The sequence below is a fragment of the Vigna radiata genome, chromosome 6 (genome assembly GCF_000741045.1).
Source record: "Vigna radiata var. radiata cultivar VC1973A chromosome 6, Vradiata_ver6, whole genome shotgun sequence".
NCBI lineage: Eukaryota > Viridiplantae > Streptophyta > Magnoliopsida > Fabales > Fabaceae > Vigna > Vigna radiata.
Window position 1 is genome coordinate 7114231 of NC_028356.1, and position 20972 is coordinate 7135202.

The following is a 20972-nucleotide window of genomic DNA, read 5'->3' on the forward strand; positions in this document are numbered from 1 at the left end:
TTGTCTTATTATGTTTTTTAGATGTTACACCATCAAAAATTCATGAAGTCTTGAACATACCTGGAATACTGGTCAAGCATGTAACCAATTTGAAGGTATGTTTTATGTGTATTTTTTTTTTAACTTCTGAATTATTATGAACAAAACCTAAAATTTGATTAAGAGATCTATAAATTGAAACAAAGGCGTCGATGCCAGCAGAAGCAGCAACAGTAACAACAACATCGGTCACATCCTTAAAAATATTAACTATGTTTATCTTCTTCCCTTCTATAAGTAACAAACAACATACACCAAATCAATTTTACTTCTATGAAGGTAGTGCGTCTAAATCAATTTTGCATTTCAATTCAATACGTGGCATTCAACAAATCAACATTTTTTTTAACTCCAAAATTCTTTTTCAATTGAAAAAGTTAAAATTGAAGAGATAATATGCTATCGTTTGAATTGAAACTGTTTGTGGTAAAGAATTGATAATGTGATTAATGTTTTTGAATTTTAAAATATCATACTAATAAAGAAATTGACTTTCGATAACACTTTTATGAGGTGTGTGTGAAACCTGGACCCGATGCCAGTCATGAGCAGCGCAAAAATTTCATCCGGTTAGATAGTTTTTCATCTACACTTTAAACTATATATCTATCATTCTTAGCATCATTTTGCTACTTTTATAAATTTATGATATTTATGGTCACCACAAGGTGGGTAAATATTTTAAGCTACTTTAGATGATATTGATATGAACGTCTGTGCTCTCTCTTTCTCATTGATTTTTTTTTACCATTTAGCTTTGCTGAATCATATTTTTCAAGATTACGTTATTTTCTGCTACTATTTCTAGTTGCAGTTCATTGTCCTAGGTTGATACCAATATTGGGGTTGGGATATTGCTCATTGTAGCATCATCAACGATACCAATATTTTTTTATATTCAAAATCTATGATACCAAAACTATCGATGTTCAAGTTAAGAATGGCATTTTAACTGTTGCAATTTTTACTTCAGGTCGAAGCATGAACGTCAAGAATTTTTGAAACCTATTTTGCGCATTAAGTCGGGAAGAATGAATTTGATAGATAAATTGCCTTGATTAGAGGTCAAGGGGCCTCCTNCAGNAAAGGGGATAAAGAGATGATAGAAATATTCTTTTTCTGCTTTATTCATTCCTTGCTAGCAACTATATAACAGAAAAGTTACTAACAAACTCATACTAAATCCAATAAAGCACTAACACGTCATACACAAATATTCCCACAATTTCACCCTGAAGATCACATCTTAAAATCAGCTAAAGAGATGATAGAAATATTCTTTTTCTGCTTTATTCATTCCTTGCTAGCAACTATATAACAGAAAAGTTACTAACAAACTCATACTAAANCCAATAAAGCACTAACACGTCATACACAAATATTCCCACAATTTCACCCTGAAGATCACATCTTAAAATCAGCTAAGTATTTTGGCATTTTGTGTATCCTTGTTGATCTCACTGGACCAGCCACCCCACTGGTCCGATTGGGAATGTTGGGTTNTTCTTCATTTGGGCCTAAAATGCTATCATTATTGCTCCCTAGGAAAACCACCTTGTCCTCAAGGTGATAGGTTGTGCGTAGCTCATTCCAATCTTCCCAAGTGGTGTCCTCTGGAGTCAACCCCAACCATTGCACTAAAACTAATTCAGTAGGAGGGGATGTGGAATTATCCCATTTGGAATCCAATATAGCCATAGGGGTGATCATAGGAGTATTACCCTGTGTGGCTACAGGCAAATCACCCTGTTGAGCAGGGAGGGGACCATGATGAGCCTTGAGCACCGAGCAATGAAAAACCAGATGAATTTTGGAAGTTGAAGGCAGCTCTAGTCGGTATGCGACAGGTCCAATTCGCTCTAGAATGTGAAAAGGGCCGTAGAAGCGCTTACCCAATTTTTGATAAGCAACACCCCTCACAGAATTTTGCCGATAGGTCTTAGGCGAACATACACCCAATCATCAACTTGGTATTCCACCAAATGACGCTTGCTATCTGCAACTGTCTTCATCTGGACTTGCACCTTCTGAAGCTTATTTTGAAGAGCAACTAACATTTCTTGGCGGGTTGTCAATAAAGAATCAACTACTTCAACAGATGAAGTACCTGCCAAGTAATTTGGAATGGAGGGAGGCTCCTTTCCATATGTGATCTGAAAGGGAGACATCCCAGTGGCGGAATGAACAGTGGTATTATAACACCACTCTGCGACCCCCAAGTACTTTCCCCAATCTGCTGGTTTATTGTGCACCATGGAGCGTAGGTACTGCTCTAAAGTTCTATTGAGAACTTCCGTCTATCAGTCGGTTTCCGGGTGAAAGGAAGTACTGATCCGAAGTTTAGTGCCACACAACCGGAATAGTTCTCTCCAGAATTTGCTAATAAAAACTGGATCGCGATCTGAAACCAACCTGCGGGAAAAACCATGGTGTTTACAAACCATCTCCAAGAAGAGTTGTGCAACCTTGAATGACGTGAACTGAGTGGGTAACAGTCCAAAGTGAGCACCCTTGGAGAAGCGATCAACCACCACTAAAATGACTGTATTGCCTTGAAAGAGAGGTAAACCCGTAATGAAGTCCAAGGATAGGTCAACCCACGGCTCCAAGGGAATAGATAAAGGTTGCAACAGGCCTGCGGGTTTTTTGTTTCATACTTTGTTTGCAAACAGGTTGCACATTGAGCAATAAATTTTTGGACGTCCTCACGCATACCCTGCCAGTAAAAGTTTTGCTGGAGCCGAGATACAGTCTTGGCAATTCTTGTATGACCGCTCAATGGCGTTGTGTGAAATTCTGCCAGTAACAATTGAATGAAAGAGTTATCTCGATTAAGCCAGAGCTTTCCTTTATACAACAAAAGGTCTTGGTGGATGCTATAATTCTCATATGCATCAGGGTCATTCTGTACAACCATTAACAGTTGACTAAATTCAGAGCTTGTGTGTAGAGCCTTACGGAGTTCTTCTAGAAACAAAAAACGAGGCATGGACAGAATTAAGAGTTGGCTATCACCAAAGTCTTGGGGTCGTGAGAGAGCATCAACCACAACATTTGTTTTCCCTGCTTTATACTGGATGGAATAATCGAATCCTAGAAACTTTGACAAATAAACCTGTTGCTCTAGGGTCTGAATAATCTGTGACATTAACTCCTTGAGGCTGCGATGATCAATGAGGATAGTGAAAGAGTGTCCAAGAAGATATTGACGCCACTTCTTGACAGTAGAGGTGATGGCATGAAGTTCACGCACATATGTAGAAGAGCGCATGAGTCTTGGACAGAATGACTTACTGTGGAATGCTATCGGATGTCCCTCCTGCATAAGGGCTGCCCCCATGGCCACACCTGAAGCATCAGTCTCTAAAACAAAGGGCAAGGCAAAATTTGGAAGAGCTAATACTGGTGCCTCTGTCATAGCTTTCTTCAAACCGTCAAATGCCGTTTGAGCCTCCAAGGACCACATAAATGCATCTTTCTTAAGTAGGGTTGTAAGGGAAGAGGCGATGGTGGCATATCCTTTGATGAATCGCCTATAGAATCCAGTTAGTCCCAAGAATCCACGAAGAGCTTTAATAGTGGTAGGTGGTGGGCAGTCCACCATTGCCTGAATTTTTGAATGCTCAGGTGCAACACCCTCTAAAGAGACCACATGTCCGAGATACTCCAATTTTTGTTGAGCAAACAAGCATTTAGAGTCCCTCAAAAAGAACTCTCCCTGCATCAGTTGCTGAAAGGTTTGCTCTAAGTGATGGAGATGCTCTTCCAATGAACAACTATAAACCAAGATATCGTCAAAAAAGATGATCACAAATTTACGCATGAATGGTTTCAATAATCCATTCATTGTTGCTTGAAAAGTCGAGGGATCATTGCAAAGCCCAAAGGGCATTACAGTGTACTCATAGTGACCATGATGAGTACGAAACGCGGTTTTTGGAATATCAGCAACATTCATGCGGATCTGATGATAGCCTTGGTGTAAATCCAATTTCGAGAACCAAGAAGCTCCCCCCAACTCATCTAAGAGCTCATCAATAGTTGGAATCGGAAATTTATCTTTGATGGTAATGGCATTAAGAGCACGGTAATCGACACAAAACCGCCAACTACCATCTTTCTTTTTTCACAAGTAGTACCGGGAAGGAAAAAAGACTTTGGCTTGGCTGAATCAGACCATCAATCAACATCTCTTTTACCTGTTTCTCAATTTCAGCCTTTTGAAAATGAGGGTACCTATAGGGTCGCACCGTCACAGGGGCCGAATTAGGGAGGAGGGGAATTTTATGATCAGTATAGCGTGATGGAGGAATGGAAGGGGATTTTTGGAAAAGCTTGTAGTATTTATGTAAGAGGGAAGAAATTTAAGGAAGAGGATTAGCAGGAACAACGTGTATGTTTGATGGAGTCGGTGACGGTGGAGTAGGCAGTACTCTTATGTGGAAGAATCCAGCGGCCCCATGAGTTTGTAGGAGGCGTTTGACTTGATGGGCTGAAATATCGCTGGGCTTAGGGGGTGCATCAGCTTTGAATTCCACAAATTTTCCATCCTTGATAAATTTCATAGTGAGTTGAGAATAATCTGTTACGATTGGGCCTAAATCCTTGAGCCACTGAATGCCCAAGACAACATCAGCACCGCTGATAGGAAGAACATGGAGGTCTATTACAAACTTATGGCCCTGAATCATCAAATTAACGGCTGGACAAATACTTTGACATTCCAGCTCGGTGCCATTACCCACCATGACCCTCAATGTGTTAGTGGGCTGGGCTGTCAGATTTAAGAATTTAGCCACTCTGTCTTGTATAAAATTATGAGTACTTCCTCCATCTACTAAAATAGTGATGGGCTGTTTTGTAACGTGGCCCACGATCCTAAGAGCTTCAAGGGCAGGTAACCCAACTAAAGCATTAAAACTGATTTGGGCCTCAATGTTGATAATATTCATTCCTTCCAGAAGAATAGTACTGGAGTCCCCTTCAAGAGGCGGTGACTCAACCCGTACTTCATCATCGTCATCAACTGCAACAAGTAAAAAGAAACGACCCTTGCACTTGTGCCCAGGACTGAATTTGTCATCACAATTGTAACACAATCACTTCTCACGACGAATCAACATCTATTCGTGAGACAACTTCTTATAATGAGTTTTGGGTGGGTTGGATGGTGTTGCCGGCAGTCGTGATGGCGGAGTTAACAACAATGGAGGAGTGGAAGATGACGTAAAGGGGGAACGCTGTCGAAAGTGTTTGCGTTGGTCGTTAAGTTTATCTTCCTGAAGTTTGGCCAAAGCCGCGGCCTGCGTCAACGACTGTGGTTGCAGTGCTTGGACCTCACGGCGAATATCCGGGTTTAACCCGGAAATAAAATTACTCAACAAAAAAATGGCAGGAAGACCAACAATGCGATTAGCAAGGCGTTCAAAATCATTTAAATAATCTTGAACCGTACCTTTTTGAGTCAATTTGAAGAGAGATCCGCGTGGGTCGTCATAATAAGAAGGGGCAAATCGAACCTCCAAGGCTTGCAGAAACTCGTGCCATGAAGGAAGCATGTTGTTCCTGTGCATCCACTGAAACCAGCTGAGGGCAGGACCATCCATGTAAAAGGAAGCTATCCGGAGCCGATCATCCTCCGGCGTGCGATGATATTCGAAGAACTGCGAGATCTTAAAGATCCAGCCCATTGGATCTGTTCCATCAAATCGGGGAACCTCCAATTTCAGGTGGGGAGTGAACGAATGAGGGCCATTGTGAGGAGAACGGCGATCGTCGGGGTGTGGAGAGGGTGGGTCACGTGTAATGAGTTGAGATGTAATGGAATCCAATCGGGTTGTGATTTTGTTTTGGGTGATTGTGAGTTTCAATATGGCTTCTTCCAAGTTGGTAATGGATTTAGAACGAGTATTGTGGTCCGTCATGTAGGATAAGAAAAGAGGGTTACCGTTTGGGGAAAAAAAAGTTACAGAAGAGGGAAGTCTCTCAACGAAAGCACCAAAAATGATAGATAAATTGCCTTGATTAGAGGTCAAGGGGCCTCCTACAGAAAAGGGGATAAAGAGATGATAGAAATATTCTTTTTCTGCTTTATTCATTCCTTGCTAGCAACTATATAACAGAAAAGTTACTAACAAACTCATACTAAATCCAATAAAGCACTAACACGTCATACACAAATATTCCCACAATTTCACCCTGAAGATCACATCTTAAAATCAGCTAAGTATTTTGGCATTTTGTATATCCTTGTTGATCTGACTGGACCAGCCACCCCACTGGTCCGATTGGGAATGTTGGGTTCTTCTTCATTTGGGCCTAAAATGCTATCAGAATCCCCCATCAAGTATTTCCAGAGGGATTATGGATAATTTTAGAAGTATTAGCGGTTCGCGTGAGGTGATTATATTTCATATTTTATTTCCTTTGATTGGAGGAGTTCTGTTTGTTTGTTGACCATATTTTGTGTTAGCATATCAATGTAAAAACTACATTTCCACTNACTTAAATTGATGTNATACTCAGATGAAAGCTTTCTAATTGGANTGGTTTTCCTTGGATGTTTGACTGATATTTATGGTCATGACAGGAAGGAAAGGAAGGATTTATTGGAAATTTGAAGGTAAAAGTGATCAAAGGCACAGATTTAGCTATCAGAGATATGATGACCAGTGATCCATATGTTATCTTCACACTTGGCCAACAGGTTGGTTGTTCTCAGTTCTCATTGGCATATATGCTTGAGAAACTTTTCTTCTTTATGTTTTCTTTTTAATTTTTAATTGAAGATTGCTAGACATTGATAACTTTCTTTCTGAATTGACTTTTTGGTGCTACATCTTCAGACTGTTCAGACAACTGTAATAAAGAGTAATTTGAATCCAGTCTGGAATGAAGAACTTATGCTGTCTGTTACTCGGCCATTTGGATTATTGAATTTGGTAAGGTTGAATTTCATCTTGTCTTTGTTAAAAAATGGAACAAATTCTGTGTCTATTCTACATTTCTGCCATATGCATCCAAATCACTTGAGCTTCCTTCTTCCTAATTCCTCAACAATGGAGTTGAAATTCTCTACTGTGGTTTTTATGTGTTGTCCTCTGAGGTGCCTTCAAAATACACTGATGTTGGTACTTTAAAAATCTTTTTAATATATTTTATAACATCAAAATCAATGTTTAGCAGTGTATTTTGAAAGCACAGCCCAGAAAAACCGAGTAGAAAATCCAAATTCTCAACAATGCATGACTCTTTTTTCATTGTAAAACCAAATCCATGTTACCTCAACCAAACCCTACTCAAAGGTTCCTTCTCTCTTACACCCTTTGTCTACAATGGAAATCAAATACTACTTTCCCCAACCATCCTCTAATGGGACTATAGTTTGGAGTAAGTGGCCACCGGTTTGGGTTATCTTATTTGGATCTGAATGTGTGATGCTTCTAGCTGTTTTTGTGTGTGTATGTGTTATGGTATGAAGATATAAAAACATGGGAAATTGTCATAACCGCTGGTTACATTGCATTGCAGAAGGTATTTGATTATGACTTATTTTCATCTGATGATATAATGGGGGAAGCAGACATTGATCTTCATCCCCTGATTACATCTGCAATGGCNTATGGAGATCCTAGCATGTTTGATGATATGCAGATAGGAATATGGATGAAATCTCAGGACAATGCGCTTATAGATGATAGCGAAGTCAAAATTGTTGGTGGAAAAGTTAAACAGGAGATATTAATCAAGCTCCAGAACGTTGAATCTGGAGAATTAGAGTTAGCACTTGAGTGGATGCCATTAGAGTCTTGATCATTGGGTAAATTACTGTTAAGTAAACTTTCCCTTTTCTTACAAAGATTTTTCTTTTTTAATTTTGAGCTGCATTTGGCCATGACAAATAAATAAACATTTTTTGTTCATTTCTCTAGTTTTTACAACTAAATTATTGAACTACACCTAATAAAGTTAGAATGGATTTTAGCTGCATGTCAGTTTCCATGTTTCTGTTTCAATACAAAAATGCATTCTTAAAAAGACCATGATATATTTGAGCCTAGATATATCTACTACTACCCTTTAAGTTTACAAGAATGATCACTATAAAATTTGTGTGAAAAAATTTATTTGTTAATTTTTATTCCATGTGTTTCATTTTGAGCGAAATGTGACAAGTATATATATATATATATATATATATATATATATATATTAACAAAAAATATTCTAATTACATGACAATATATAATATCTTAAAGCCAAAAGAGTAATATAATTTTATTACAACTGTTAAAAAAACTAGTTATGAACACCATGCTTCCAATAAAAGTATAGTTAATTATTTGTTCTATTGTGATATACACATGTTCTTCTTTTCTTAGAATTTTTTGTCCTCAATTATTTCATTTTAAGTTTTTAATATGAAGGAATAAAAGTGAATATTTGACATTTTTTTGTCTCATTACTATATGTGTTCATAACATTTTTCATGACCTTTGTATCATTTCTTTATATCCTTGTTTCATTTAATATTTATTTCATTTTAATATGACATTCATATCAGTTTTATGTGTTTCATGTGTCATTTTTAGATGCTCTATTCATCATTTGAATACGAACTTCATGTTACTTTTATGACTTATGTTCTTTATATATAATCATTACTCTTAATATTTTGAGGAAGTCTTAATATTTGGTATGCTTAAAGGTATGGTTTAACACAACAATACATGCATAACTAGTCTATTTGTTCATTTACCAACTAGATTGATGTGTGCAACTAACAAAATCACTAACCTAATTGGTAAACAACCAATATTATAATTGTCGACTTACATAATTTTATAAATAAACAACAATATAATTTGTAAATTAAATAAAAATTAAATAATATGGTATGTAAATGGTTAATATATTTAGTAAAACTTTCATAGGTTTATTAAATGTGAGGTCATAATACATTTTCTTTATCAAATATAAAGAAATAACATGTAGTGACAATATCATAAGTGTTGATAGAATAAATAAGCTAGACAAAACTTATTTATTATTTATGTGATTTCAACATTAATGAGAACTTTAATTGGATTTGTAAAAATAAATTGACTTCGAAACCGATCTGTGAAAAAGTAAATTTGTTTTCAAATTTGAAAGATATTTTATTTTTGTCATTCTTCAATGTTGCTTCCAATGTGCCTTTCTCTACCTTGTAACCCTTTTTCCTTTGCCTCTCAAGATTGCTTGTCTTTTTTCTTATTGTTGGACAACTCAACCAAATCTTCAACATGTGTTTTAAGTAGCGACGATGTATTTACCGAGGGCTTTTTGACCGTCGTCGAGCCTTCGATAATTGGCATTTAGCGACGGTTTGTGACCTTTTCTGAGAGATTTTGGCCTTCGATAATGCCCTTCGTGACTGTAGTGAATTCTTTACCTAATTGAAAGTCTTACCATGACACCATCACTAAACCTTTTAACAATATTGTCATACAAACACTTTGTCACTTAAAATGATTGTTCAAATCATGAACTCTAGTAATTCTTGCACTCAACTTTAGAAAACAAAGTCTTATCCATGAGGACTTTAAATTCTTTTAGCATATTGATGATTTCCCAATTTAGAACAATTACACACCAGCAAGTGCAGTAATTCAATTATAATACCAAGTGTCTTATTAAAAGAGATTTGATTAATTCTTAATAAACTTGTGATGTTATTTGGATTTATAAATTTAAATGTTTGATTGTAAAGTAATGATGATGATCCATAACTCAGTTAAAATTGAACTTAATGATATAAAATGTATTGGAATTAGACTTCAATACTTTGTTCTCATGTTCGATTACTCTTTCATTGAACTAACACAGTTCATTCATTGTTTCAAGAAGTTAATTCACCTTAGCTAACTTTGCTATGCCACCACCTAAATACATCAAGCCTTCACGTTCATGGCATATTCATGGAGTTCTAATAAAACCACCAACCCATTTTTCTCCCTCCGTTATCAAAGGCTCAGAATGCGCAGAAGAATCTTAACTATGCATATAGGAAATCTCACTAAGTATCTTTAATACGTGTTGAAAAGAACAACCTTATTTCAAAATAAAAACAATGGTAATTTTGTCTTTTCCGTTTATCACCATTTCTATTCTTTGCAATTTGCACGAATGAATCTCTCTATGTCTCATGCAAATATGTGTTCTCAAATTCATACACAATCATAAAAGCAAACGTGCAATAATGTAAAAACACTGTTTAACGTCACCTCTTAGATGTCGGTTAGGGATAAGCCCGACGTAGTTTGATGACCAGTGGTATTTTCGTAAATAAACTGGTCATATCGATGTTAGTTAGGAGGGACTTGACGTATAAATTCCTATAGATGTTGGGGATCTCCTAACGGACGTCTATATGTCTGCCAGGTAGGTGAAAAGTCATTCTTTTCCGCCATATAGATGTCGTATCCTGCCACATTGATGTTTATATGGCGGAAATTAATGGCTGTTCACCTACCTGTCAGACCTATAGATGTCGGTTAGGAGATCCCTGACGTCTATATGTTTGCCAGGTAGGTGGAAAGTCATTCCTTTCTGCCATATAGACGTCGGATCCCGCTACACTAACGTTTATATGACGGACATTAATGTCTATTCACCTACCTGTCAGACCTAGATACGTCAGTTAGGAGATCCCCGACGTCTATATGTCTACCAGGTAGGTGAAAAATCATTCTTTTCCGTCATATAGACGTCGGATCCCGCCACACTAACGTCTATATGGTAGACATTAATGGCTATTTACCTACCTGTCAGACCTATAGACGTTAGTTAGGAGATACCCGACGTCTATAATCGTATATAGGCGTTAGTGGCCTGAGTAAGCGACGTCTATAAGCCCCACGAATATTAATTTTTAAATCAGAAAGACGTCATATTAGTGAGGTCCCCGACGTATATTCTATTATAGACGTCGGTCTCTTGGGCAATCAACGTCTCATTTCTTGTTAAATAAGTGATTGCGAACTAGCAGTTTCGCACACTTCATAGTCTTCCTTAGCCTTTTATCTCCGCTCCATTGAATTTACAAGTGCGTTTCATCTCGTTTGATCTGGTTAAACTTGCTTTTAATCCGATTAAAGTAATCTTTGATGTATTATGTTTGATTTGAACCGATTGAAATGAGCTTTCTTTGTTTTTTGGTGCAGTTTTTCTTGTGTCTTTGGGTAGCATAATGCACCTTCTCCCTTTGCTAGTTTTCTCGTAAGGAAAACTTGCGTTTTTTTGGATCTCTTATAGCATTTCAACCTGAAGCCGAACTTGAGTCATTGCCTAGTTTCATTTCCACCGCCAAAGAAAAAGAATACAGTGATACCTACCGTATTCTTTTTCATTGGCGGTCGGAATGGACCTAGGAAACGACCCAGGTTTGTCTTTGGGTTGGAATGCCATAAGAGATGCAAAAGACACAATTTTTTCTTACGAAGAACTACACTAAAACACAACGAACATCTCGTAGACGTCGGTTAATATCATGTCCGACGTCTATAGTGCCCTTAGACGTCGGTTAATGCCACATGTGATGTCGGTATAATGCCCTTAGACGTCGGGTGATGTCATGTTTGACGTCTATAACAACCCCGTAGACATCAGTTAGTGCCATGTGCAACGTTGTTATAAACGTCAGTTATGTCATTGAACCGACATCTATAACGACGTCAAACCTGCAAATAACCTATGTCCAATTAATGTTACCCATATAAACGTCGAGTATGAAGATGACGTTAAAAGCCAAAAATAACAGATGTCTAAAACTATTTCTGCACTAGTTGTGAGATCACATTTCCTTAAAATAACACATACACGTAAAAACAAACACAAACTAAGTGGTTCCTACATATTTCATAGATTAAAACTATGTGTTTGTAATGACCTGAAAGTTAATCCGAATGTTATGAAACTTTTTTGTAAACATATTAATATTTGAATGTAATTTTATGAATAAGCATGAGGAATTCCATGAAAATTTGTCACTCATATCCAAGGGTGCAACTAGATGAGGAATTTTTAGCCATAGGATTAGGGAATATGTTGTGCAGGGCAGGTGTCAAGCTTTTGAACATAGAATGACAAGAGAAATGACACGTACATCTCAAAAGAGATCTGAAAGAGAGAGAAAGCGGCATTGTTTTGCATTTTTGTTTCTCCATTTTTACATTATTTATTCCCCATTCTACACATACTCTTCCTCTCAAACCATACTATTTCCTCTCATATTTTTCTCCAAAACTCCAACTTTGGCTACGCTTGCAAAACCAACAAAAGTTTTCAATCATTTCCAGATTTTGAAACTTGCCTCAAAGAAAAACATCATCGTGGTAATTGCCTATATTTCTGTGTTTCTTTTTAGTTTGACCTATTTGGAGTTTTTCTGTTAACAACAAAAAAAGTGCCGATGATTTTAGCATAGATTAACAAAATAAAAAATTTGAAATTGTTATAAGTAGAAATTAATTTCATTTTTTATTTCTGAGAATTGTCCTAGTTTTTTGTTTGCGAGGCTTGCTCCAGTTCATGATTGCTTCTCATACGTGCATGCAAGTGAACATTACACTCAAGCCTTAGTGGCTTGTAATTTACCGATTAATTTTTCTATCATTTTTTATTTTCTGTGTGAAATTTTTGTTGTTTTGAAAGATTAAAAGCAACAATTAGGCTTGTGTTGGACTCAAGCTTCTGGGCTCTGGACCTTTGGTTTCCGGGGATATTTCTTCCTGCATTCCATGACTTCTTCTATACCTTCACTGGTTTAAGACAAAAATACCCCTTAATATATGACATCTCAAAACAAAAATATCTTTGATGTCTGACATCTCCCACACTGCATTCCTTGTCCATTATCTGAAAGTTTTGGTTTTACGTAAGATATGACTTTCGAATTGTTCTTATGCAGTTGTATTTAATAATGAATTTTTTGTTTAATATTTCCAAAAGATTTTTCAGACACCCATTAAGCATAAAACAATCCTTTAATAACTCAAAAAAACAATATTTTAATAAACTCTAATATGTATTATTATAGCATTAAAGTGGATAGTAAAGAGGGTGCATTTTTTTAGGGTTGTTAAAGTATTATTTTTTATTTTTTTGTATAAACATTTATGTAAATCTTTGATTCCTACCTTGGAAGTTATTATAAGAAGGAGGAAACGTGGTAAATTAATTAACAATGTTAATATTAACATTGCTAATGCAATAGCAACCATATTAAATATAATAAATCAAAGTAAGTGAAAGTGAGTTTTCTCACCAAACCTGTGATATGAAGTTATAGATCTCAAGGCGATTAATGGTAACAAGACACGGAAAAAACGTACCATGTGTATGTTTGAAGAAAATCCTATTAAAAGCAAACATAAAAATCTTTGATTTGTATGTGTAAACATTTCTCAGAAACATGCATGATTCCTATTGCAGAAAGTTGTCCCCTACTGTATGTTGATTTTCTTTTTGTAAATTGTTTTAGCATTTCAGAGATCACACTACCTTGTACCGAAACAGTGGTACAAGGAAAGAGAAAGAGAAATTCTCGTTCTGTGCTAAAATTTTGTATTCCAAGAAGATGTCGTTACTCTCCGATCTGATCAACCTTAACCTCTCCAACACTTCTGAGAAGGTGATCGCGGAATACATATGGTTAGTGTCTCATCTCATTTTTTACTACATATTCACATCCATGCACGTGTAAACAAGAATAATTCTTCTAAGTTAATTTCTTGAACTAGAATATCTAAAGATTTAATCTTAACTGATTTCTCAACTCATTATGATTAATTAAACTTGATTTAACTAATATACTTATTTATTTCTAGCATTCAAACATTTTAAATAATCTGAATAAACTTCATATTTAAGATCTGATTTTCAACCCCAATCTAAATTAGTTAAAATATATGATGTTCAAATCATTTTAACATTTAAAAATCAAATCAAATCCTCAACACTGGATAAAGAATCAGAAAATGGTACATTCAATTTCAAGAAAGATCATCAACTATAATAATGATGGTTTTCCTTTTACACTATTAATGGATTTGAGAGAAAAAAAAGAGATTAAGTATTGAATCTTCTTCCTAATTGGTTCAGGCTTCCTTTTTCTCCTCCCTGATGTTCATCTCCCAAAATTGTTCTCCAAAAATGCCACAGCAAACAAAATTGTGAAAAAAATAAAGTACAACAATTAGCTCTCAAGGACTTTTATATTTTTACGAACTTTTGTTCAAGGAAGTGAATTTTAGTTCAATCCCATACTCCTTCAAGTGAAAATACTCATTCAAGTGAAAATAAGTTTAAAAGATTTTTCTGCTTTCTGTTATATTTTTTTGCTTAAGTAAAAATATGTCTCCATTTAATCTTTCCTATATATTTGTTGGTTTGATCTGAATGGAATTTTCTTATGTTTTTATATTCTTTTCAAATGTTTTAGTTTTTTTTTTCTTGATTTATTGTTTTTGTTTAAGTGAAAATATTTATTCAAGTGAAAATAAGTTCAAGAGATTTCTCTGTTTTATACTATTTTTTCTCAAACCAAAATATGTGGTTTTAGTGAATTCTCTTTATATTTCTTGGCTTGATATGAATGAAAGTTTTTTTTGGCTTTTCTATGTTTTTCAAATGTTTTAGTTTTTTTTATTGATTGTTTTCGAGTAAAAATACTCAATCAAGTGAAAATAAGTTTAAGAGATTGTTGTGTTTTCTGGTATTTTTTTCAAACAAAAATATGTAGCTTTCATGAATTCTTTCTATATTTGTTGGCTTGATCTGTCTTGGGCTTTTTTATTCTTTTCAAATGTTTTAGTTTATTTCCTTAATTGATTGTTTTCCCTTAAATGAAAATAATCTCAAATGAAAATGAATTCAAGAGACTTCCCTCTTTCCTTTTATTTTTTGTTCAAACAAAAATATGTTGTTTTAGTAAATTTTTTTATATTTATTTTATTGACTTGATCTCGATGAAACTACTTCTCCTTTTCCATTCTCTTTGAATGTTCTTGTTTCTCTCCTTCAAGTAAAGGAAATTATTCTAAATTGGGAGTAATTCTGATTGAAATTTAAAGGAATTCATGTTCTTAAATATCCAATACCAATCACAATTTTACTGAATTTTTCACTTAACATGAACCTATGCTGCAATTATTCTCTTGATGTACCTGAATAATATTATGCTTTTTTTGTATATTTGAACAATGATTGCTAGTTCGTCCTATCTTAACCACATTTATTTGTCAATTTTCTATGATATTATGTAATGATATCGCTTTTCGACACTTAATCAACTCTTAACCCCTTTTGATTTTTATTATGACAGGATTGGTGGATCTGGTATGGACATGAGGAGTAAGGCACGGGTGAGTTTATTTAACTTTGTAACCAAAAAGAGAAGCAAACAACAACTTGTTTCTATCTATTAAGGTTTTAGAATGTCTATAATTATTAAAAAATGTCTGTGGCTTCTAGAAGTTTTTGAATTGAGTTCCTGATCCAAAAGAGCCAGAAAAAGTATGCATTAATTTCAATCTTTGTATTTGATTTGTAATTAAGGCAAATATAAAGTGATCTTGGATATAGACTCTTTCAGGTCCGGTTAATGATCCTTCCGAGCTTCCCAAATGGACCTATGATGGTTCCAGCACTGGTCAAGCTCCTGGAGCAGATAGTGAAGTGCTTTTATAGTAAGCTCCCTTCTCCATTCCTATCTGTTCATACCTTTCTCCACACTTTCAAATCATGGATCATTTTGTGCTCAATTTGGACCATCACATATTTAGGGTTGCTTCTTTTCCAAACACTTCTCATTAATGCTGTGTCTCTTAACCAAATACAACAGTCCACAAGCAATTTTCAAGGATCCATTCAGGAGGGGTGAAAATATTCTGGTATGTTTCTTCTTGTCTGCTATTTTGTGTGTGAAAAAAAAAAAACAACTTTCGTCTCATGTCTTATAATTGCAATTGCTTGCAGGTTATGTGTGATACTTACACTGCTGCGGGAGAACCCATTCCTACCAACACGAGATATAATGCGGCAAAGATATTTAGCCATCCTGATGTTGTTGCTGAAGAACCCTGGTATATTTTGTTGCTTCCTTGCAGTTTCTAGTGACCTTTCACTATCATCATTTTCTTCTTTTTCCTACAATAAATGTTAATTTATGATCTCCTTCTAGGTATGGCATTGAGCAAGAATACACCTTGCTGCAGAAAGATGTCCAATGGCCCCTCGGATGGCCTATTGGTGGTTTTCCTGGACCCCAGGTGAAATTCGTTTTCTTCAATTTTTAAAATGGAAGATTAGGTGTTTGATGTAAATCACCCCATCTTTTAATTTTTGTATGGCATTCATCAAATTATTCCTGCCCCTTACATGATCTTTTCTATGAAAGGTTTCTAAATTTTTGACCCAATTTAAACTTTGAGTCTTTTTTGTGGCTGGCAACTGAGTATTGTGACTTACTATGCCAATTCACTTTGTTTTATGGTTACATGTACTGAATTTTTTCCCTTACTCAAAAGGGACCCTACTATTGTGGTGTTGGAGCAAACAAAGCTTTCGGACGGGACATTGTGAACTCTCATTTCAAAGCATGTCTTTATGCAGGCATTAATATTACTGGAATTAATGGAGAAGTGATGCCCGGTCAGGTAAATTAAAATAAAATTTTCCTATTCATCATTCTTTAACCCTATTGTTTCAGCCAATGTCAAATTCTAGATACTTGGTCCCGATAATACTGGATGTTGCTTGATCTATTATTGTGTTCTAGACTTATATTTGGTATTTTTTTCTTCAAATTCCAACTTCTTTGATTTGAATTCATTCTTGATGATATATGTAGTGGGAATTCCAAATTGGTCCATCGGCTGGCATATCTGCGTGTGACGACTTGTGGGTTGCTCGCTACATTTTGGAGGTTGTTAGAACTTGAATACTGTCACCCTCATCATCAAATTCATTCTTTTTTGTGAAAATTTTACAGCAATGTCTTTATGTGTTAACAGAGGATCACCGAGATTGCTGGGGTGGTGCTTTCTTTTGATCCTCAACCGATTAAGGTGGATATCCCATAGTCATGAAAAAACTGAGACCATATTTGATTCTCTACATATTCAATCAAAACATTCATGTTATTACCACAGCATACTTTCTTATGTATATGGTTTACTTAATTTGGTGTAATGATATTGACTCATGTCATTTTGGCCGAGTTCTTAAAAACTAGGGTGATTGGAATTGTGCTGGCGCTCACACGAATTTCAGGTACAATGAATGAGTTTGTTAGTAATTAACATGGTGTCAATTTAGTTTTATGCTTGACAAGTGGATGATATGTATATATAATTAATGTTACAGTACCAAGTCCATGAGAAACGATGGTGGCTATGAAGTCATCAAAAAAGCAATCAGTAAGTTGGAAAAGAGGCACAAGGAACACATAGCCGCTTATGGAGAAGGCAATGAACGTCGTTTAACAGGAAAACACGAGACAGCCAACATAAACACCTTCATATGGGTAAGCCAAAAAGCAATATTAAGGAAACAAACTTGTTTAAACTTGAAGAAGTAATTACATGAATATGTTTTACTAGTTTTTTAAATATGAAGTTATTGAACTAATAGTAAAGTTTTATTTTTGTAGTAGTAGTTTATTGAATTGTTAACTAAACAAGGCAGAAAATGAAAAGATTGAATGTTATGTTAATGTATCGATGGTGGTGTTGATGTGGGAATGCAGGGTGTTGCAAACCGTGGTGCTTCAATTAGGGTAGGGAGGGACACAGAGAGGAAAGGGAAGGGATACTTTGAGGATAGAAGGCCTGCATCTAACATGGACCCTTATGTCGTCACTTCCATGATTGCTCAGACAACCATTCTTTGGAAACCATGAAAGTAGTCTGAGAGTAATCACATGTGCCTTCCTTATATCTTTGTTGCCTTGCCTGTTTGTTTACTATGATAATTTGTGTTTTTTATAATGTTTTCTTTGTACTCTGATTGGTTGTTAGGTCTTGTTTGTTGGTTGTTTCATTTCCTCAGTGTACATTTGAAGTGTTGGAATAATGTAATGATCCTCAAGTAATTATATGTTGTTATTTTGTGTGATTTTCTTCTATTGAGGCATCTCATGATAAGAGGCTAAATATTAAAAACTACAAGAACAAAGAATAAGAAGCTTCTAATAGACAAGTCAGAACAACACGTAATCTTCCTAGCTAGAAGAAACAACAAATAAAACCGATTCTCGTAGTAGGGCCCAAGGTGGGCCCAATACACGCGTCCAAAGTAAATGATCCCATTAATACCTGACAGCAGCACGAGGACTATCAGTGCACGGCCCAGCCCAACTTGGTAGAAGAAAGTCACATATACCTTTCTTCACACATGACCAAGTGCTAAATTCAACACAATACAACACTGTATAACGCATTAAACAAACCTAATCACTACTTTTCCCTATTGCGTTGCATTGTATTGCGTGGAACTTAATTTTCCCACACATTCTCACATCACACTCATGGCTTCCAATTTCTCTTTCCTAACCCTTCTCATGGAGAGAAGAAAACCACCCAAAAACAGCACTAACACCAACACCAACACCAATGACTTATCCTTTGTAAAGGCTGCTGCATGGGCGTGGTACCAACACAACTCGGGCTCTAAGGGCAAGACCATAACCGAGTTTCATGCCACAGTAACTCGGCATGAGCCAAGGCCTTCGCGTTACAGGTTAGAAGCAATGAGAACGGCCATGGAAGCACGTGAAGGGTTCCCAAATCTTCATGCAAAGAAGCTTTCCCTTCTTGACGAATATGAAGTGCAAAGCATTTCAAGGCAACTTAATAGTCTTGTGGAGGATTCTAATCAGAAACCTTTCATCGGTGCAGACAATAACTCTACAAATGGAAGAACGCAGACGAAGAAGAAGAAGAAGAAGAAGGTTAGAAAAGGGTTTTGGCTAAGGCATGGAGTTGTTTGTGGAGGAGAGAAAGATGTGGTGGATCCTATTGCTGTCGGGGTTTCTCGTCGTTGACTACCGACAAAGCATGTACATGCGGTTAACGAGGTTAGGCGTTTGCCAATGGAAAACGGTGCACTATGATCGTTTTCCAATGTCGCATGTTTCTTTAACATATACTTTTTTTTCTTCTCATACAAAATTAATGGTAAAAATGTGTTGTTCTCTCATTGAAAATTTTCAGAATAGAGTGTGGTTGTAAGTACGGGAGCAATAACTTCACAATGAATTCCATTTTTATTTTATTGTACATGATCGAGAGTATACTGAATTATGTAATGTATGAATGCGAAAAGTAACAACTCGTATTTATTACATAGAATATCATAATTGGCTATAATGTGATGTATATTATAATGTGCTATATATAATTACACCGAATTAAATACTATGTGAAATATTTTGTAATTTAGGATTTTTAATTTTAGCCAGTAATTGTATCAATTTTTATTTATTAGGTAATATTACATTGACTAGTATCAGTTTAGGATAATATTTATCCTTATTAGCATAATTATAGGTTATTGTAAGTTAATTTTATATAATTAGACTATCAACATGATTCAATACATTTTTTTTATCTTTATCCAAGCTTTGATCCATAATCACCACAATCATGTCATTTGTGTCGATTAAAAAAATAATTCCTCATCTATCATCTCTTTCAAGTTGAACAAGACAATTATCCACTATATAAGTATCTAATATTATTCGTGATTAAAAGATGCAAACAAAATGATTATATGTTAGGAAAGATACAATGTTCCGACCAATTTATTATTGCAGATAACATGACAACAAAAGTCAATCTTAGTTATGAGGATTGACAAACTCAAGATCAAACCATTTTAGGATAACGGATGGATTCTATATTAATTGATATTGTTACTTGCTTCATTGTGAAACCTTTAAATAACTTTTGGATGAAGCTCAAAGTCTTGTTGACACACACCAGATTCAGAATTGTTTATCTTAAATATGAATTTCACAATACACGAAAAGGAGACATGAAGGTGAGACAATATCTTGACAAGATGAAAAACCTTGTTAATAAGTTAAAGTTGATAACTTCACCAATTTCTAACTCTAATTTAGCGATTTATACACTAAATAGTTTGGATTCTGATTACAATCCAATGGTTATCAAACTGTCTAATCATATTAACATAAGTTGGATTGAATTGAAAACCTAATTGTTAACCTTTGAAAATCGATTAGATCAACTCAATAATTTCAACAAATTTAAATCTCAAAGTAATTGGAAAGGTTCTAATTTCAAAAACATGAGAGGCGGTAAAGGAAAATGTTGGATATTTAAACCAATATGCAGGTATATATTCAAGAGGATTGACTATACTAATATATATATATATATATATATATATATATATATATATATATATATATATATATATATATATATATATATATATAATATTATTCATTTGTAAGTATACATGAAAAACTTCCTTTGTTGACAGTAAAAACAAGGGCATTAGTTTCACCTTATCAAGGTGATCATGAATTGTATTTTGATAATGGAGCAAACATATATGTAACTTACCAAAATAAAAAAATTCAAGAATTTAGAAAATATTATATTCAATATCTTATTTTTTATATTCATAGAATCAATTTTTATTTATTGTGTAATATTATAATAATTATTGTAATTATTCATCAACATAATAATTCTTATTAGCACAATTATAAATTACTATTTATTGTACGTATTTTTTATAAGTCACTTTTATATTTAAACAATCATACCATTCAATACTTTTTTCTATCTTTTATATATATATATATATATATATATATATATATATATATATATATATATATATATATTATCATCATCGGA

The 20972-nt window shown here is 34.9% G+C and overlaps 3 protein-coding genes across 4 annotated transcripts; all 3 read left to right on the forward strand.

The window, feature by feature from the left end:
- Positions 1-5137: 5137 nt before the first annotated feature.
- On the forward strand, positions 5138-7987 carry LOC106763336 (ADP-ribosylation factor GTPase-activating protein AGD12). 2 transcript variants are annotated; one of them, XM_022782008.1, is made up of 4 exons: positions 5138-6438; positions 6629-6745; positions 6885-6980; positions 7570-7987. In XM_022782008.1, the coding sequence occupies exons 1-4, from the start codon at positions 6403-6405 to the stop codon at positions 7849-7851; spliced, it is 531 nt and encodes a 176-aa protein (XP_022637729.1). In that variant the 5' UTR covers positions 5138-6402; the 3' UTR covers positions 7852-7987. The 2 variants fall into 2 exon arrangements, with proteins under 2 accessions (XP_022637729.1, XP_022637728.1); XM_022782007.1 differs by having other exon boundaries at positions 5138-5768.
- Positions 7988-12158: 4171 nt separating this feature from the next.
- Positions 12159-18195, forward strand: LOC106763809 (glutamine synthetase cytosolic isozyme 2). The gene is made up of 13 exons (XM_014647960.2): positions 12159-12413; positions 13562-13731; positions 15404-15443; positions 15664-15767; positions 15923-15971; positions 16057-16163; positions 16262-16349; positions 16608-16736; positions 16931-17005; positions 17094-17147; positions 17315-17352; positions 17446-17605; positions 17828-18195. Exons 1-13 carry the CDS (start codon positions 12162-12164, stop codon positions 17978-17980), a joined length of 1419 nt encoding a protein of 472 aa, XP_014503446.2. The 5' UTR covers positions 12159-12161; the 3' UTR covers positions 17981-18195.
- Positions 18196-18330: 135 nt separating this feature from the next.
- Positions 18331-19535, forward strand: LOC106764529. Its single transcript, XM_014648803.2, has 2 exons — positions 18331-19156; positions 19293-19535. The coding sequence occupies exon 1, from the start codon at positions 18608-18610 to the stop codon at positions 19121-19123; it is 516 nt and encodes a 171-aa protein (XP_014504289.1). The 5' UTR covers positions 18331-18607; the 3' UTR covers positions 19124-19156; positions 19293-19535.
- The last annotated feature ends 1437 nt before the right edge of the window (positions 19536-20972 follow it).